The sequence below is a fragment of the Heteronotia binoei genome, chromosome 5, assembly GCF_032191835.1.
Source record: "Heteronotia binoei isolate CCM8104 ecotype False Entrance Well chromosome 5, APGP_CSIRO_Hbin_v1, whole genome shotgun sequence".
NCBI classification, from domain to species: domain Eukaryota; kingdom Metazoa; phylum Chordata; class Lepidosauria; order Squamata; family Gekkonidae; genus Heteronotia; species Heteronotia binoei.
In genome coordinates this window covers 112,078,541-112,099,169 of record NC_083227.1, presented here as the reverse complement: position 1 = coordinate 112,099,169, position 20,629 = coordinate 112,078,541, and the positions used below count along the sequence as shown (strand labels likewise).

The 20,629-nt window shown below is 44.1% G+C and overlaps 2 protein-coding genes and 1 long non-coding RNA gene across 3 annotated transcripts in view; 2 read left to right on the top strand and 1 right to left on the bottom strand.

Annotated features, from left to right (window-relative positions):
- Nucleotides 1-20,629, bottom strand: part of RNF123 (ring finger protein 123) — a 154,554-nt gene that overhangs the window by 32,325 nt on the left and 101,600 nt on the right. The window lies entirely within an intron of this gene.
- Nucleotides 12,157-18,733, top strand: LOC132572726 (uncharacterized). The gene is made up of 3 exons (XR_009555456.1): nt 12,157-12,286; nt 17,935-18,075; nt 18,523-18,733. It is a non-coding gene; the product is annotated as an uncharacterized LOC132572726 (long non-coding RNA).
- On the top strand, nt 12,686-14,513 carry AMIGO3 (adhesion molecule with Ig like domain 3). The gene has a single exon (XM_060240085.1). It carries the CDS (start codon nt 12,906-12,908, stop codon nt 14,454-14,456), a length of 1,551 nt encoding a protein of 516 aa, XP_060096068.1. The 5' UTR covers nt 12,686-12,905; the 3' UTR covers nt 14,457-14,513.

Below are 20,629 nucleotides of genomic sequence, written 5' to 3'. Positions count from 1 at the left end.
TTTTTTTAAATGAAGAGAGTTCGAACCACCTCAACTGCACTGATCATTAGATTCTAGAAAAACAAGTTAGCCACTACTAGAGCTTACAGAGTATACACCAACTATTGTGGTAAATCCGTGCACAAAGAAGAATGGTGCAGATATAGGCCTTTGGTTCCTCAGGAAGGGAATAGACAGACAATTAGCCAGGACAAGTGTTTTATTTGCATAATAGCTTGTAGAAGCGCCCAAACATTAATTTTGCAATTAACAAAAAACGTTATGTTACTTGCTTAGATCTAGTCAATTTACTGTTCACTTGCCTCTCCAGCTTTCAAACAGTCTAATTAGAATATTCATTAGTCAGCACATTAATTAACAAAGCAAAGAGCAAATCAAACCCAACTACAGGTACACAGTGCTGCTGATTTCAAGTCTGATTAGAGACATTAGGAAAGTGTAAGCAGAACAGAACAGCCCTCAAAATGCTACTTTACCCCTCAATGCTGTCTTCATATGGACTCCTTCTTAGGGAATACTGATGGCTGAAACTCCAGAAATGAGCTCAAACATCCACATTTTGAAATATTTATTAATTTATCTCAACAGTAAGTCTTTAGCACTGATTAATTATGCTAAGAGCATGCAACTATGAACAAGAATAATTTCTTCCTCCTTTAATACCACAAGAACATGACACCTACTACAACAGCACATTCGGTGGCAACTAAAGACAAGGAAAACAGGTTTGGAGTTGCTGTTTACCAGCAGCTCTGATAATAAGAAGGCAAGTGTGCATTAGAGAGTAATTTTCTTCCTCAGGTTAAGCTTAGATCAATAGCTCTTTCACAGATTCACATCACAGCTGTATGATAAGTTTTTAATCTTTTGGCTAACTGGATTAGTAGAAGAGAAACAAGAAACAACATGTTCTGAACTTCTACCGTCATTATGTGCATATGTGACAGGAATGAGATGTGCTATGTGGTGACAAAAAAAAAAAGATACAGAATAGAAAAATTTCCAACCAACAAACATCAGAGAAGCCACACATTGTTGGACTTCAGGATAACAGCTCAGTAGAAATCCTAAAGGATCCTATCCTATAGACAGAAAACTGGTTTCATGTTAGCAAATCCAAGCATCCTGATTGGTTGGGACTGGGTGGGACTGCATTTCATCAACCTTTGGTCCATCAAACTATCAATCAAAAGTACTTGCTTGCCATTGGTTGAGTCCACTCTTTTCTCCCACCTAAGTGGCTGTTGCTGCCCAGCAAAGCTCGTTCTATTAGCCAAAGGCAAACAACCTTAATTCTGGCAGTTACTGGCTCTCCTTACTTTCCCATTGGCTGAGCTGCCTGTCACACCAATTCACAGAGGAAAGAAAGAAACCTTCTTTTGATTGGCTGAGGGAGGGAGACAAAGCTGCTCAGCAACGTATCAGTACTGACTGATTACTATGTATTAGGCTGCATATTCAAGGAGATGGCTGAGAGGTGATATGTTCACCATTTTCAAGTACCTGAAGGGATGGTGCATGTAGAGGATGGTGCAGAATTGTTTTCTGTGGCTCCAGAAGGTAGGACCAGAATCAACGGGTTGAAATTGCATCAAAAGAGTTTCCAGCTCAACATTAGGAAGAACTTCCTGACAGTTAGAGCGGTTCCTCAGTGGAACAGGCTTCCTCGGGAGGTGGTGGGCTCTCCTTCCTTGGAGGTTTTTAAACAGAGGCTAGATGGCCATCTGACAGCAATGAGGATCCTGCGAATTTAGGGGGACGTATTTGTGAATTTCCTGCATTGTTCAGGGGGTTGGACTACATGACCCTAGAGGTCCCTTCCAACTCTATGATTCTAAGGTTTACAGGCACTGCTAGAGACTCTCTCCTCTGGCTCATCCTCTATACCAGGGTTTTCCAAACTTTTCTTTCACGTAGCCCAGTTATTTTTTACACTTCTCCTTCGTGGCCCACTAAAATTCGGGGGTAGAGCCAGGAGACTTTGGGGGGTGGAGGTGGGAGATAGGAATTATGTCATTTCCTGTGGTGTCACTTCCAGGTCAAGGGCCAAGTGATGTCACTTCCAGGGCACACTGAACCAAAACGCCACCGAAACCAAAACTCCACCTTTTCCTATGATGTCACTTCCAGGGCACTCCCCCAAACCTGCCTCTTCTTCTGAAGTAACTTCGTTTTCAGAAAAATCTCTCTGAAACTCATGCTAAGCCAAAATGGGGGTGGAAAGTGGGTGGTCTGCAACTTTTTCATAAATTTCCAGGGCCCTCTCTTTCCACCCTCACATCTGCATGCACCTATCTGTTTGTGTGTTATTCTCCAGCTTGCAAGCACTCCTAATGCCCATGTTCAATTGCCTGCACCACCTACACACCCCTTCCTCAACAGCACTGGCCAGTGTATGCAGTTGGAAGTGCTGTTGCCATTGCCATCAGGAATGCCAGTGCCGTGTACCACCCACACTGGGCCCTGGCAGCTGCTATACCTCAAAATATGCTGACACATTTAGTAGGCCCTTCCTTCAGCTGCTACTACTGCCTCAAGCTACAACCAAGCTTGCTTGGTTTCAAGAAAATCTTTTGACAGCTATTTTTCATACTTTTCCTTGAATGAAACACTGGGAAATTGCTGTGAAAGGTAGCAGAGAATTGTACTGCAATTAATGAATTAATTTCAAGTTATATAAAGTTCATACAAGCTTTTCTACAGTTATCCCAAAAAGGATATTTATGAGGGGCTTGCAGCTTTTTTACTGTGTTTTCCATGCCTTTAAAAGCAACCTGTTGTGCAGATATTTAGCCAGTGAACTTCTTTCATTCTTTTTAATATCTACAGGAGGAGTTTAATTTTGGTGTCAGACAGCTGTTAAAAGCAGGACCAGTAAAATGGTGCCAACTTCATAGCACCATCACTTCCAGTGCTGTTGAGATATACACAAGTAATTTCCAATAATCTCTTTCTGCCCCACACTTCTCTCACAAATTCACACAGAAATCTCATAGAAAGGCCAGCTGGCTACAACTGGGGGTGCCAGTTTTTAATTGACAGAGCTCCTATGTCTGCAACAACAGTATGATGAAAAGAAAAGTTTCATCCAGTAAAAGGAAAGGAAAGGAAAGGAAAGGAAAGGAAAGGAAAGGAAAGGAAAGGAAAGGAAAGGAAAGGAAAGGAAAGGAAAGGAAAGGAAAGGAAAGGAAAGACATGGAAAGAAAGAACATAAGAGAAGCCATGTTGGATCAGACCAGTGAACTATCCAGTCCAAAATTCTCTCATACAATGCCCAAAAAGCACCAAAATGTCCACCAGTGCGGCCAGGGCACTAGAAGCCCTCCCACAGTTGCTTCCCCCCATCTCCAGCACCAAGAATACAGACAGAGCATCCCTTGCAGAGGGAAAAAGAAAGAAGGGGGGACAAAGGGGGAAAAAAGCCTTACTCACCATCAGATTACCCCAGCCAGCAACAATGCTGCCCAGGGGTCATTTGGTAAAAAAAATAGCTACTGGAATGCCCACTTCCCGCCCCTCCTGGCTGAAAAAAACACACACCCCTTCTTTGCCACCCAGGCCTCCCGGGGAAATCTCCCCAAAAGAACATACTGCAAGGCACATGAAAGCTCATACCTTGAAGAACACTTCATGGATCTAAAGTGCAGTGGATGCCAGCTTTTCTCTCAAACACTGGGAGAGGGGGAGAAGGAAGGAGAGGCAGCCCAGCTCCTCTCTGCACAACACAGAGACAGGGGAAGGAAGGAAGCCAAACAGAGCTCAGGCTTTGCAGCCTGTGTCAGTCTTCAAGGCTAGCTTTTCTCTGCACAACATAGAGATGGGGGAAGGAAGCCAAATGGAGCTCAGGCTTCGCAAGGCTAAGCTTTTCTCTGGCTAGCTTTTCAAGGCTAGCTTTTCTCTGCACAACAGAGAGACAGTGGAAGGAAGGAAACAGAGCAGAGGTCATGCTTTGCTGAGGGTGGGGCTAGCTTTGGCTTTTATTGTGACCCGGTAGTGAGGCTTCCGTGGCCCGGTACTGGGTCCCCACCCTGCAAATGGGAAACAGTGCTCTAGGCTACTGGACCACAGAAGGTTAACAGCCCATCACATCCTGCGGCAGACAAATTAGTCATTTGCTGCCCTAATGGAAACCAATTACCTGGCTTTGACTTTCGCTTCTCTCACATAAGGCAGCCTGGATTTCCCTGGAAATTGCACTCTAGCCACTGCTCTTTCTGCCCCAGTAATTACTCTGCTAACATGCCCTGTTAAATTCCACACCTGCTTAGCCCCACTGAGCAAAAAAAAGCTTTCCACAGGAACAAATAAAAGAAAGACCAGGCAGCGCCCATTTCTCTGTCATTTATTTTTACCATTTGATCTTTCAGAGATCACCTGTTGCATTTGGATTTTACTTTGGTCCCACAGCTTCAACCAGCTACTGACTTTGTCAACACATTCTCCATTGCCATAGAAGACAAGCTGAAATGATGCTAGTGGACCAAGCATAGGACAACTTGAGGTGAGAAGAAAAACACACCATAATGGTACCCAGGGCTTTTTTTGTAGAAAAAGTCCAACCGGAACTCATTTACCTATTAGACCACACCCCTGACAACAAATCAGCAGGAAATCATTTACATATTAGGCCACACACCCTGACACCAAACCAGCCAGATTGCATTTCTGTGTGTTCCTGCTCAGGAAAAGCCTGATGGCACCAAAAGTATAAACCCTTAGACAAATATCATAGATAGTCAGACAGATAGATGAAAACAAAGAGAGGCAATTAATCCACCCAATAAACTGGTAACCATTTCATCAATGCATACATGCAAAGAAGCTCAAAGAAAGTAAGGAACAAAATTCAAGAGGGAATGCCATGTGATCATGAACACTGGCTTTGTTTCCCTAGACCTCTTGCTCAGAGCAATAGCTAATCAGGTTCTTTATGTAGAAAAAAAAAAAGTGAAACAGCATTACCTGTTCCTCAGAAGGACTAGAGATGGTCACAATACAGGCCCATAGCCAGAAAAAATTTGGTGGAGGGGCCCCAGAGATAAAAAAATTTGGTGGGGGGCCCATGGGGCTTGGCTGCTTCTTCCCTCCAGCTGCCAATTCACCTGGCCCCAGCTCTCAAGCAGGCGCAGCCTCCGCAAAGACAAGCAGCAGACCCTTTGCAACAAAGCTAGGCCGGGCCGACCCAGGAGGAGGGTAGGGTTGCCAAGTCCAATTCAAGAAATATCTGGGGACTTTGGGGGTGGAGCCAGGAGACATTGGGGGTGGAGCCAGGAACAAGGGTGTGACAAGCATAATTGAACTCCAAGAGAGTTCTGGCCATCACATTTAAAGGGACAGCACACCTTTTTAAATGTCTTCCTTCCATAGGAAATAATGGATAGGGGCACCTTCTTTTGGGGCTCATAGAATTGGACCCCCTGGTCCAATCATTTTGAAACTTGGGGGGGGGTACTTTGGGGAGAGGCACTAGATACTATATTGAAAATTTGGTGCCTCTATCTCTAAAGCCCGCTCCCCCAGAGCCCCCGAAACCTCCAGATCAATTCCCCATTATACCCTATGAGAATCGATCTTCACATAGGGAATAATGAAGACGTTTCCCTCTCCTCCCCCCCCCCCCCGTTTCTGGCAAATCTGATGCAGGGGATTGGCCTCTCTACTCACGAGTTGCTGCCAGCTTCTTCACAGCAATACAGACACACCATCCCAAATTGAAGCCTTTCAATCAAGCCTCCGGAGCTGCAAAGGCACATGGTCCTTTGCAGCCCCCCCCCTGCCAGCCATCTGACTGGGGGCAGGAAGCAGCCTGGGAAAATGGAAGAACGGCTGCTGTGATCGGGGATGGGAAGGGAAGGGACGAGGAGAAGCATCGAGGATCGGTGGGAAGGGAAGGAGCGAGGAGAAGATGCTGGGATCGGGGCTGAGTGGGAAGGGCCGCCATTCCCCCTCCCGCTTTTCGGATTTTTTGCGAGCGGGGGAAGGAGGCTCCAAATCGGGGGATTTGGGAAGCCTAGAGGAGAGCCCCCAAAAGACACCTTTAAGCTTGAGCTCGAAGGACGGGGGTCTGGGCAACAGCCGCCTCTGGGAAGGGACTTCTGCAACCCATGCCTGGTCTCAGCCCCCTGAGCCACTGCAGGCTAACCCAGGCTAACCCAGGAACGCCTGCCAGTGCCTGCCACTTCCAGTGCTTGGAAGAATTCTCTTTGCAGATGGGCAGGAAAATGCCCGGGAATTAAGCAGTTTCAAAAGGGGAATCGCCGGCAGCTCCAGCCAGGGAATTCCCCCCCCTCGCCCCACCCAGGTCTTGTTCAGGTTTGGCCCTCTCCTTCCCCCCGAGGAAGCTGTGCCAGAAGCGTGATCCAGACTGGTCCCTTCCCGGCAACATCGTGGGGCACTTGGTGCTCTGGAGACCTTCACGCCGGAGTGTTTCAACAAAGCTGGATCACAGCAGGGCTGTCTGGGAAACTAATCTCCACCCCCCTCCCCCAGTGCAGGAAACCAACACATGTGAGCAAGCAAGGTTCCCGGGTCTACCTGGAGGTGTGTTACTTTTCATTGAGCCACTGATAGAGGTGGCTTCAGTCTTGACAGGGAACAGCAGCAGGCGGGGGCAGGAATCTGCCCGCGCTATATATCTCTCACTCGCTCTCCCTCCCAATAGAGGGGCCCTACAGAGGGAAGGGGGGTTTCAATAGGGTGGCCATGCCCCCCACGCCCCCTGTAGCTATTGGCCTGCCACAATACACTTCTGTTAATCTCAGTATGATAGGGCAAATAACTACACTCCAAGGTAGAGGTACTAGTAATTTAATTCAAGACTGAGCACCTCCTGTTACACATTTCTGTCTATTAATGGTAAAGATGCAGTTTGCATTGCATTATCTTATTGCAGAAGTGTGTATGAATGTGTGTGTGTGTGTTAAGTGCTGTCAAATTGCTTCCTACTTATGGTGGCACTATGCATTAATGTCCTCTAAAATATCCTACTGTTAGCGGCCTTGCTCAGGTCTTGCAAAATGTCAACTTTTCCTAGCATATTGACTTTTCCATTTAGTTTTGTCTTCTCAAAATGTGACCAAAGTACAATATCTTCATTTCAGCTTCTAGGAATAGTTCAGGTTTGATTTGATCTAGAACCTACTTATTTATCTTTTTGGCAGCCCATGGTATCCATAAAACTGTTCTCCAACATCACATTTCAAATGGATTAACTCTCTTCCTGTCAGCTTTCTTCACTGTCCAACTTTCACATCTATACATAGCAATAGGGAATACTATGCACTCTTTTTTTTGGCTGATGATGGAAGAACAGAAAATTTTGAACAATTTCAGTTTCTTCTCATCACTTAATGTTGTTTAATTCTCCAGTAATTACTTTTGTCTTCTTGATGTTCAACTGTAATCCTGCTTTGGCACTTTCTGCTTTAACCTTCATTTCAAGTCCTCACTATTTTCTGCCAGTAATGTGGTGTTATGTGCATATCTCAATGTTATTTCCACAAATTTTCACCTCACCTTCATCTACATATAATTCATCTTTCCTTCTGTTCTATATATAGACTAAATAGACAGGGAGATAAAATACATCCTTGTCTGACACGTTTGCCAATTGGAAACCATTCTATTTCTCCATATTCTGTCCTAACATTAGCCTCTTGCCCAGAGTACAGGCATACTGCTAGGATAATGAGATGAGGTTAAATCTTCTAGTCCTTGCACTACCAATAAACAAAAGTCACAAAAAACTAAACAGAATAATTTAATGAAGTGTGCAAATTCTCCAGAACTCTTCATCAGAATTAGATGCTTAAAAAACAAGAGAGAGAAAAAATATTTCAAGTCATAGATTCTTAATCAGTATTCTATGTAGTGCTTTGCTGACTTCAACCGGCACAGCCTGCAAAAGGGTACAACCTTGTATCTTTCACACGCCATACCACATAAAATCAGGGGAGCATTCTGCACAGGATGCTGACAAACAGACCTTAAGATCATGGCCTGAAAAATTCTGCAGAACTGAAAGCTTGAACACTGGACTGTGTTATTTTTGATGGCCTTGATCAAAAGGATTACAAGGCTTTTGTTTTTGGATTTTGCTATGTAGCAATGTGACAACTTACTTTTTTGTCTCTTGTAGGAACACTGGGATTTAAAGAATAAAGGAATAAATAAATACTCCAACAAGAGAAACAACAACTGGCGAAGTTTCAAAATATACTACTATAATTCATAATTATCATGTGAGTGTAAAGGTCACATAAGTTCCGTTGCTTTCCATTGGTTGAGTCCACTCCTCTCTTCCGCCCACTGTTGCCTACCCACTCACTGTGGCATTTGGGAGACAAAGCAGGCAGCAGCAGCAAGGAGACAGCAAAGAGACAGGGAACAAAGATGATAATGCGACTAGGCAGCAAGGCCTGGCCCCGCTGGGAGCAGTTCCTCAGAGGTAATGGTGGCCACCTCTTTCCTGCCGCTCCTCTCTCCACCCCTCAGCCTCACCCCAGGACAGATGAGGATTGGGACAGTGGGGAAACTGCTAGGCAGTGGCTGTTGCTAAGGCAACCAAGTGTGGTTCTGTCAGTAAAGGGAGAGGCGTCAGCTGAATATAATGCCATAGAGTCTACCCTACAAAGCAGTTATCTTCTCTAGGCAGGGAGAGATCTGTTGTCCGGAGTCCAGTTGTAATACGAGAAGATCTTCAGGCTCCACCTGGAGGTTCTTGCTGTGGAAGCTGGCTGGGCGATTCTGGACCAGTCACAGACTTGCAGCCTAACCTACCTCACAGGGTTGTTGCGCAGATCAAAAGGGGGAGAGGAGAATGATGTAAGCTGCTCTGGTCCTCACTGTGGAGAAAGACTGTCCCTTTCCTAGGTAGAGGCTGCAGGGAGGGTTGGAAGGAGATGGAAAGCTTAAGTCAGAGGGGCAGATAAAGGTAGGATGATGGTTGGCTAAGAAGGATATAGGGTTGTCAACTTTAGATTGGGAAATTCCTGGAGATTTGACGGGCAGAGCCTGGAGAGAGTTGGGGTTTGAGGAGGAGTGGGACCTCAGACAGGCACAATGCCATAGACTCCACCCTCCAAACCAGCCATTTCCTCCTGGGGAACCACTGTTGACAATCTCCAAGTGAGTACTGGAGATCATTCAGAATTACAACTGCTCTCCAGATGACAGAGATCAATTCCCCTGAAGAAAATGGCTGTTTTACAGGGTGGACTCTTATCATTATATCCTGCTGAGGTCACTTCCCTCCTGCTTTGGAACCCATTGCGGAGAAACACTGTACTTTTCCAGGGTAGAGGCTACAGGGAGGGGGAGGAGATAGAAAGCTGATGTCAGATCAATTTCCCTACAGTAAACAGCGCCTTGAGGTGCATACTCTATGGAAGTGATCCCCAATCTTTTTGGCAGCAGGGACCAGCAGGGTGGGGGGACTGAATTTGGCCTCCCCTCCCGTGCAGCATCGCCACCCCGCCTTCTCCTCCTCCTCCTCCTGCGTGGCTTTCTCCTCCCTCCGTGTTTATTATGTTAAGCCAGGGGAAGTGTCTTCCCAGCTCTTTAAAAGCTCACCTCCCCCCTCCCCCCACGGCAGCAGCGGCGAGCGATCTGCTAAACAAGCGGCGCAAAGGCAGCGCGGCTTGTTCAGCGGTCACTTGCCGGTGCTGCCGGTTTCCCCCATGGATCAGCTGCTGCCGTGGGGGAGGGAGGTGAGCTTTCCCGGCTTCACCTAATAAACACAGAGGGAGGAGGAGGTGACGCAGGAGGGGGAGGAGGCGGCATGGGGGAGGTGCTGGAGGCCAAGTTGCTGATGGGCCATGGACCGGTACTGGTCCAGGGCCCTGTGGTTGGGGACCGCTGCTCTATGGTATACCATAACACAACCAGGTCAGGTTAAAAAAAAAACGAAAACAGATCACACCACAAGCTTACACTGATGTTAAACGCCACAAGGCTAAATATGACAGGAAAAGGCAGCAACAATGCACTGCAAGCAAAAGCAATGCTGAGCTTCAGCATCTGTGTGACTGTCGTCATGCTCCCCATGCCCCCCCACATAATTGTTCTTCCTTATCTCCATTCTGGGCCACTTTCAGGGCTTTAAGCCACCACACACACACACATATGCAGGAGGGGCAGCACCTGTTTCAGCTGTGAGATGGGTGGGAAGACAGCAAGGTTGTGGGGGGGGGGGCTAAGTAAAGGCCAAGGGTTGGGAAGACAGCAAGGGTGAGGAGGTGAGTGAAGGTCAAGGGTTTGTGGATTGGGAAGACAGCAAGGGTGGAGTGAGTGAATGTGTGAATGCCATGGGTGGGGGGAGTAGAGGAGTGCCAACTGTGCGGGGGTAGTTGAGAGGAACAGGTGGTTGGGAGGCGAGGGGGAAGACATCAAGGGTGGGGGGGGAGTGAATGCCTTCATATGAATGGGTAGACAGCAAGGGGGGCACTTACCCAGAGCCTCTTTCAAAAGTCTGTTGTATTTTCCTCCATAACGGGCTTTATTCCTAATATTACTATAATTTAGTTTACAATGACTCTTAATGCAACAAATAAAATTAATCTCCAGTATTGTTCATGGAAAGATAATTTATCTTTGCCTTTGACAGGACTTGTGTGTTCTTTTTGGCATGAAAGAGATATCTGATCAACTGTTGGTTGTTATGCTTTCAACTGAATGGCTTCCATTTGTTGCTTCTTCTTCCCAGTATGCCAAGGGGGCAATCTGATACCAGCCGCACCCTACATCTACTAATGTCAGCAAAACATTCTATACAGAAGATTTAAGAGAATAGCCAGAATGATCTTTCCTCACTCACCCTACTCCTTTTAATATCCAGCAGGATGAAGAGTTCAAGAGAACACTGTATTGTGTTATTTAGTTTAGTCTTACTAAAATACATTACATGGCTTTTGTTCTGGATTTTGCTATGAACCAATGTAACTATCTACATTTTTTATCCCTGCACTAATTTGCTAAATTCAAGGCAGCAGTGTAGAAGATAAAGGACTTGGGCTTGTGACAAGAACTGGAAATTAAGCATAGCAACAGAAATGGTGTTACTGCCTCCAACCTTAAGCCTTTCCAGAGCACACCACTTCCTGGTGTTCAGCCCCACTGGGGAAAGGTTAAAAAGAGTGCCAAGGGAACCATTCATTAACTTCAAAAGAATGAAAGGCTTAAGTACACACAAACTGAAAGCAGACCCTGGAGTGCTGGATATCAAAGAAGCTCCAGTGTGCTTTGGGCTTTGTAGGAGAGAGGCATTATGGAGTGTAAAGTTAGGACATATGTGGCATCTGAGTTACTCACACTGCCTTTGTGGGCCTCTTTCTATAGTCATTTCAGTAACTCTGTGCCTCAGTGTCCTCTCCTACATTCTATTCTACTCTGTTCAAGCACACAGATGTGTGTGTTCACATATTGTGCTGTGGTCCAGGTACTTATCTTGGAGAATTAAGATGCCCATACCAAATGTTGCTGTTCACTAAAACTGAACACTACAATCCCCCCGACTGAACCATAACATATCTTATCACAATAACATTGCAAATTTCTGTAAAGGTCACAGAGCAACTGTTACTATATCTCTCTGCATGAAGAAGTTCTAAACAAAACTAATAATCTCCAAAATGGCCAGAACAATAAGGCTGGTTTTGGTTATGTCCTCCAAGCACTGCTATGAGTTCAAATACTTTCTCCCAATTGCAGCCAAGATCCAAGAACTGCTAAAATTAAGAAATCTTACAGCCCCACACAGAAACACCTGAAAAAACCAATAAGCGTTTGGCTGCTTATCAAGATCATACTTATCCTTCTTTTTTTTGTTGTTCAGTCACACAGTCGGGTCCGACTCTTTGCGACCCCGTGGACAAAGTCACGCCAGGCCCTCCTGTCTTCCACCAAGCCCCTTATATCATTCCTTGGCTTCCCCTTGGAAATGTACTCCTGGCACAAGTTGCTGCAGTTCTTGTACATGCCCAGTTCCAGGATCTCTGTGCAGGATTTTTCTGCCCCCACATGGCATAATGAAGAAACTACATGCCATTCAAAAAAAATCTCCTCACTACTGATTGTCTTCTCTTCACTCCTTCCATCACCACTCCCTGTTACACAGACCAATAGAATTTCTCCTGACTCAGAAGGCTCAGCCCTCCGTATTCAGAGGCAGCTTGTAAATAGGAGCAGAAGAGGGGGAAATATTTGCATACACCGAGCTCGGACGAAAGATGAAACAAGCGGCAGGAAGAAATACAGCTGCTCAAAACCATCCAGAAAAGAACATACAAGGGTAAGAGCTCGCTTTTGGACATTCCTTACTTTTTGCCAACATTTCCATTTTGGAATACAAAGACGCACTCCTACCTGAGCCTCCTTTGTGATGGATCTGTGCAAGAGACTCCTACGCACAAGATGAGGATCCACTAATGGAAACTTTGGGCTCCAAGGATGCTCGGGTTAGCAAAAAAGAACACCAGATGATAACGCAGGAGATTTCAATTTTTGCTGCAGAAAATAAACAGGCACCTAGGTGTGTTGCATAGAAACTGAATGGCAACATGCATCTGAAGCTCTGTGTGCTGCTTTTAGGAGTTGAGCAAACCAGCAGAAGTTGTGAACAGGTGCTGCTCTAAATAATTTTAGATACAGTGTGTCTAAGTGGACCCACCTGAAGTAATTTAGAACATAAAGCTTTTTTTATGGGATTTGCCACTAAACTTTCTCTCCCAAGTGACTGAACTTTGCATCCATTTGAGACGTCCTTTTTATTAATTTTGGTGCAAGAAGATCAATTTTAGTGATTTATTCACAGTACCGTGCTCCATGGCAGAGTTGTGTTTGGTGTAAAAATTATCTTGACAGCGTGGTTTCATGCCGCTGTTAACAAAGGTGGGAGAACTCTTTGGTATATGATGAATATGCTGCCATTGGCTACAGTTGTCTGGAAATTTCTTGGGAATCTGCTGGTATTCTTAGAACTGTTTGCTGAGGTCAGCACTTTCAATTCATCTGCCTTCATGAGCTGCCCTAAGGTTTGTATTTGTACTGCTGATCTCTTGAGTTGTGCCAGACAGGAGCTTCACCATGTCCCTGTCACACTGCCTCCGACAGCCACCACCTTGGATCTCAGCCACAATGCCATCACTCACCTTAATGACCACTGGCTGGCCACCTTACCACGCCTTCATACCCTCAGGATCAGCCACAATCAGATCAGTGACCTCTCACGGCAAGCGTTCCACAATGCTATTTACCTTGTGCACCTGGACATGTCTTCCAACAATCTGCATGCTGTCAAGAAGCACTATTTTGAAAACCTTGTGAATTTGGAGGAGCTCTTGCTATACCATAACAAAATTGTAGAAGTGGATGGAAATGCTTTTGTCAAGCTCGTCAGCTTGCAAAAGGTCTATCTAAGTTGGAATTACATAACTCAGTTCCCATTCAAAGCCATTCAAGGATTCAAACACACTCACTTGAGGACCCTTGATCTTTCTACCAACAATCTAAGCAGTATCCCAGTGGAAGAAATAGCAGCCTTGCCAGTCTACATAAAAAATGGTCTATATCTTCACAACAATCCTGTGAAATGTGAGTGTTCTCTCCATCAGATGCTTCAAGAATGGAAAAATCGTGGCTTCAGTTCTGTGCAGGATTTCACAGAACAGCATACCTGCAAAGCCTATAGTGACGTGCCACGATCTGTTGTCAATACCTTCAAGTATAAATATTTTGAAAACTGCTCCACGAGTCTAAAAGAATTGAGCATTCCAAAGATTCCATGCAAAGTGGGACAATCCTTCGTAATTCATTGCAACACAAGCCTTCATGATGACAATACCACCATCTACAGGTGGATCTCTCCCAAGCATGAATTATTCATGTACCCTGAGCACAGTGACAAGACACACACAGTTTTTAAAAATGGAAGCTTAAAGATTACGAATACTGAGCTTTTCCATTCTGGTGTTTATGTGTGCATAGCTGTCAGCGAGCGCCAAAAGATTAATGCAACTCATGAAGTCAACATCACAGTCCAGTACCCCAAATTGGTTGACTCTTTCAATACTGGAATCACAACCCTTCTAGGTTGTGTTGTCAGTTTGTTACTAGTCCTCATGTACTTGTATCTGACACCATGTCGCTGCTCCAAGTACTTCAAGAAGCCTTCAAGTCCTCCTCAAGACTGCAGTGCCCAATCATCCATTTTAAGTACAACCCCACCAGCCACAGATGGGCCAAACCGCAAGATCAGCACAAACAAGCATGTTGTTTTCCTAGAACCCATCAAGGAGGCTCGGAATGGCAAGGTCAGGCTGGCTGTTGGTGAGGACTTTCCTGATGCTAAAAGCCCCAAGCTGCTGCAGCTTAAGTTGGACTCTGAATCCATCAGTTCAGTCTTTTCAGATCGCCCTATCATGTCCTATGAAGCAGAAGAGCTGTCACAGGCAGATGGGTAGCAAGCAATCCCCAAGATGGATATAACTGGGGAGATGGGGTGGAGAAAAATCAAATTTGCTTTGCGTCATGGAAGATAAAAGATACATTCATGAGAGAGTTCCACATCAAATGTATTGAGAATATCCCCCCTGGATGATGGATCATTCTTATTGTTTCACATGACTTCCCTCATCAGAAAGAGTGAGGTATTTCCTTTTAGCAATTTCAGTCTGACTGCTTCAGAATCTAGTTATTATATACCACAAACGCAGCAATCTTTGATGAAAGAAGAGATTGAATGCTCTTTATATATACCCAATGACTGCAGCCTGCTCTGTGGCAGAGACAATACGTTATAGCAGAGGGAACTCCCCTCACTTTAGAAAACTGCTGTATAATTCAAGCTTGTGTTACAGCATTGATCTTCAGCGGATAAACATTTGCTATAGAACAAGCCTGCATTTCCAGAGAAAAAAGGACTGCCTTCACCACCTAAACAGGGGACTTCCTTATTTTTTGAACTGCTTTAGTCTGATAAGTGCTTGCAAAATTAATTTGAAAAATGTTCCTGGAAATGTTCTTTCCAATATCAGGGCTTCTCTAAGCAATTCACAGCATGGTTAAAAATGGAAGCAATGTTCCATGCAGGGAGGTTACTAGCCCTGCTCAAGATGACCACTTCACATTCTTGGATATGCGCAGTCAGCCACGTAAGTGAGAGAAACTATCAGAGTTAATTGTGTGCTTGAACCAGTTTAACAAACTGTTTTACCTAAATGAAATACCAAATGTTCTGGCTGCCATGTATTGGGGTGCATTTCTAACAAGCAACTGTTTTCCAGGCATCTTTCTCTAATTATAAGCAGGCAAACTTCAAGGTTATAACAGAATCCTTCTAGTTCAGGAATGCAGTGTTTTTTGCACCAGCAGAAAAAGAAAAAAGTTATCCTTGGACTAGACTTGAAAAGGGCAAAATATTCCCCTTGATCTCAGCACAACATAGGGGATTTTTTTTTGTTAAAGACAACGGACATCAAACAGAGTAAAAAGAGTGATATTTACACACAGTGCTAATGCTGTTTGCTTTTTTAAAAAAATAAATAAAATGTACAGTTAACCCATGGCTGGCACATTTATTTAGCTGACTTAATAGGGTGGGAGGTACGAAATGATTAGATTTAGTAAAGGAAGTAATTCAAAGCTAGAATTGTTTCCTCCACCCCATGAAAGCAGCTGTAAATAATCACATCTTGGAATGCATTGTTTATGCATGTAATACCTATAAACCAACTGTGCATTGGTCAGTGCTCCCTGTGTACACAGAGAGTGTCACACAAATGACTTCTTGTCTCCCTGAGAAGGGCAGATTTGGTTGGGAGAAATAGCTAATTAGGCAGGACTCTGATCTGTGTAACATTAACCTAGGGCTAGATGTCCTCTCACATTACAAGTGTATTGAATACTTTTTTAAAAAAAACCATTTTCATCTCAAAGTTTCTTTGCCTTTGATATAATGTGGGACAGAACAGGCTTCTAGCTTGTATATTATCACTTAAAATACCTCTCACAAAGTACCAGTTCCAAATCCACACCGATCCAATCACAGGCAGCTATTGCTGGTTAATCCAAATTATATGCCACTTTTCCCATTTAGAAATTGTTCAAAGATTTGACAGAGTAGCTAACAAACTAAAGATACAAAGAGAGGATTAGAACACACAAAGACTAATGAAACCAATTGTGAGTTCAGTATGACAGACAGAAGCTGATCGTTTTATTGTGTGTCAAATGCTTGATTTGAAAATACTTGGTGGTGATGAGGAGGGTGAAATGAAGGCATGAAAGGTGCAGAGACCAGGCTGTATTAGATGGACTATATGACAGAAGGCACCACAATAACTTCAAAAGTGGGATAGTAAGAAAACAGTTTAGTATTAAAATACTCATTGCTGATTAATTATATATAGCATTGTATATAATTGTCTGGATTGTTAAAGCTTCAGGCAAGTCCCTGGATTCTTCAAAAATCAGGCCTGAAATCAGAAGCAACAGTTTCCCCATAGAGTTACTTGTAGAAGGGAATAAGGAATGGTGGGATAGTGATTCAATCAGCACCCACTTAAAAGGGCCTACCAGCTGCCTTAGATGCCACTTTCTCCTCATTTATTTCATTTCTAGATTGGTGGCTGGGATCCAAGTGACGCTCTCTAGAAGAGCCAGATTTGGCTTAACACCTCTAGCTGATTTTACTATTTGTTTGGCTCACCCTTCCCCAATGGCTAAGATCAGCAATTCTTGCGTAACTAGTATTTTAGACCCTTAATTATCTTTATTTTAAAAATACTAAAAAAACCCTACAGTATCTCTAGCCACAAAAGTTTGCTTAAATAAAGAGCTATTTCATTACTTATGAAAGCTATCTAGGCTCAGACTATCCCAGCTCTCAGGAAGAAAGCAATTCCAATGTGTGACAGGATTATCAAAGATCCTCTCTGTGTACCTGGAATATGGAGCATATCACTGACAGGTCATTCTTTGCTGATCACAGAGACTGCTGAGGAGGAACAAAGATGTAGCTGATTTGTAAATATCTCTATTTCTTATCACTTTGCTAAACAGAAGCTTTAAACAAAAAGAAATGGAGAGCTGAACAGCCAGAAAGGAAGCTGCTCTCTGGTAAGTGGTGCAGACCTAGCTTGCAATGATACACTGCATTCCTGGTTGAGTCCTGTATGGAGGTGAGGAAGCAGTTAGGTTCCTATCAAGAAACACAGCAAATACCCCATCTGTGTTGAGCTCAGAACAATGAAAGCAGCTGCTTCCCAGGATCTCTTTGGACAAGTTTTGCAATTTCCAAAGCCATGTTTGTTAACTCTGCAGATCAGATGATATTTAGCCAAGGGATCTGATTTGTCAAATGGTGAGGAAAGGGCAGAATTCTCTTTGACTAAATTTTATTGTGTGCATATTTTGGCTTCCTTCTGTAAGTTGATCTTATAGTGTGCTTGCCACTTCCAGAGAGAGGAACAAATCTTACAGACCTGCTACTCAGGTCTTTCAGATTTGTGCCCAGATGACTAAATCTCTGCTTTAGCCCACCTAATTCAAGTTGGAAAGTCAGGATCAAGCCAAGGACCACAGTGAATTTCTATTTCAGTCTAGACTTACTTGAAGATAGCAACAGAAATGTTGGATCATCTTTAACCCATGTATGAGCCAGAGAGAATTATGATACTGCCAGAATTTCACTTTTCCTACTCAACATACCCATTAACTCCAAAGTAACCTCAGTTCCATATCTGTATCTGACTTTCAGTATTGCTTTGCTTTGTTGTAGGACCTACCCAGCACAGGAGGCTGAGGTTTTTTCTTCTTCATTAATTGCATGTGTTAATGGGATTTGTTTCTGCAGCGTTTGGAAAGAGGAAGGGAAGATGACGGTAGCACCAGCAGTTTCTATTCCTGCATTTATTTTGAGTGTTTCTAAATGCATTCCAGGAAGGTCACAGTGACATCCATAACACTGTGCTCCTGAAACCATCACCATAGATCCTTTTACCAAGACAGTTCGCCTTTAGTGCTTGTGGCTCTTTTTGGCTCCTAACAAATGCAATGGATCATCAAGCACAAACTTCAGTGGTAGGTGGAAGCCCTTCATTCTTTTCAGGGGGAAAGGAAAGTGCAAAGAATGGTCAGGGGGCTGAAAAAAGGAAGAAAAAGGCTATCACAAATTTTTCCAGCTTCTGAGATGCCACTAAAACCTTTCTGTAAGGACTGATGGATGGGGTGGGGGAGCAGCCCACACAGACCATCCATAGAAAAACTTCTCCCATGCTTTGTTCTGATCACCGTGCACACAAACAGATCTATTTGTAAAGATATTAATGCCTTAGTTTTGAAAGAACAAGTAGCATTTTTTAAAAACCCTTTTAAATTTTGAAGTCTGGAATTAACTTGTGCCTGGAGGCTATTTTTCATCTGTTCTGATGTGGTCAGACAAAATGTTAAAAAATAATCTATATCCCCTCATCCTTAGAACAGTGAAATATTTAAACAAATGTATTTTAAAACATTTTTTTTATCTAGCAGGAAAGATTTGCAGCTGCTGGCTAACAGATCACAATGGACATGATGAGCTTCAGGATAGAAATCTTAGTAAATCAGATGCTACCACCCACAGGGAAAGAGAGTGGAAAATTGGTGCTTGTATTACTTTCTGGCATGGCTGCTCAGAGGGATGTTCTCAAATTGCCAAACAAACAAACAAAAAAACTATAAAAAAGCTTCAAAGGTATTCTCCTTAGCTAAGCTAAGCAAAGCAAGTAGAAAAAGCAAAACAAAAACAACTATAGTGGCCACCATTTCAAAACCAAATTTTCAAAGGAATTGCCCAGGATGTGTGCAATAAAATAAAAGCTAAACATCTATTATACAATTATATTTTGTTTGAGGATCTCATTTTCCCTTCTTCCCTCTCTGTTAACTGTGGCTCCCTATTAACTGTGACACCAGCTTCCCCTCCCTTGCCAGCCCTTCCTCTCTTGCTACTGGCCAGGGCTGTAGCTAGGATTTTAAAAGTTGGGGAGGCACCCTTTCCCATCCACTATGGGACTTGCCACTTCTCAGAAGCTTTCTGTGGTACATGCAAAAGCTGGATGCTCTGAAAGTGGCCAAGTTGCAGCCAACCCTAAAACTTTGGAGTCAAGAAGGGACTGCAACTTGAATGCAAGCAGGGAGGTTTCCTCCCATCTCCCTCTCTCCCATCCCAGCACTTTGCAGCCAGCAGCTCCATCCATCCCCCCACCCCCGCATCTTCCACGTGGCTTCCTCTACCTCCCGCTTCTCTGCCTCCCTCCTCTCCACCTGGCGCTTTTGGTGTTGCAGTGTACTGTGCCATGCTCAGCTCTCCTGGCTCTGGCTGCTGCTACTGACACTTCACCAGTTCAGCCATGGCCAAAAAAGAAAGTGGAAAAAAAAAACAGGCTGTGCCCCAAAGAGCCCCCTGGAAGGCAGAGGGTTAAACCTGTATGTTGGGGACAGTGCCCCCACAGGTCCCCCAATGGCTATGGGCCTGTTACTGGCTCTACTCCCCCCCACTGGGTTCTGACTTCCACTTTCCCACTGCCAGCTCCAGTTCACTTTCTTTTGGTCCTGACTACTTCTGCCATGACAATGGATAGTAATTGAACTTGAACTCCAGGGATTTTTTTTGGGGGGGGGGGGGAGGACAGATAATAGATGCACATGTTGCTACTAAAGTTTGGGATAGTGTGGCTGCTATGTTAGATGGAGGCTACTGTGTTATGGCCGCCATCCTAAACAGATCTTCAGACAACCCAGTATTTCCTAGTCCAGTCTTAAAAAACAATCTCAGGGAAGCAGTGCATATTCTTAGCATGGTTATTCCATTCTTCCTAATCTACTCCTAGGACTCAAAATGTGTTTCTAGACCTTTTGGAGAGACTGGAAAGGAATCTGCACTGATTCCTGGAGATGAGGAACATGGAGAGGTTCAGGGTCCTTATAGATAAGGCTCAACATTCTTAGCCAACAGTCTAGAACAGAGCTTGGGGCCACTGTGTCTTGTCTAGGTTGAGTAGTATACATTTCCTCCTCTGAACATTATATCCAGGCATAATTTTTTTTCATTCAATGTTGCCTGAGACCATCTTACATATACATTGTACCCCTCCAACAATGCAGAAGACCAAAGAGGCTTCCTTGGTCCTGGAAAAGTGAATTCAAGTTTACACAGTTTGGCCATTTGCACTGATTAAATGTCATGCTGTAATATATACAGCACAACTGGTTTTCATTTTATTGCATTTATTCTGGTTATTCCCCTCTTTCCCATTATATAACTTTATAGAAAAGGGGGTTTCTGTTCTCCTTTTGGGGTTTTTTGTGAGTTCCTTGCCTTGGGATCATTCAGTCATATGACATTTAAGGCTCTACAGATAGCCATAAAAGCTTAATGCACACTGTAATGGCAGAATCTTCTTCTAGCAGACCCTCCACCGGTGGCCCAGCTGCCAGAGATACATTCTCCAGTTCAGTTGCTGTGACCTGAACTCTCAAATGACTCCAGACTGAGATAGTATCATCTACATGTAGAAAGGTTATTTTTAACCACATAAACCATGTGTCAAAATCAAACTTTTTTTTTAATGAATCCAGCCTTGGAAATAGTAGC

Bases quoted from the DNA above. Each gene is read 5' to 3' on its own strand.
- AMIGO3 (XM_060240085.1), top strand. From the start codon at position 12,906: ATGATGAATATGCTGCCATTGGCTACAGTTGTCTGGAAATTTCTTGGG.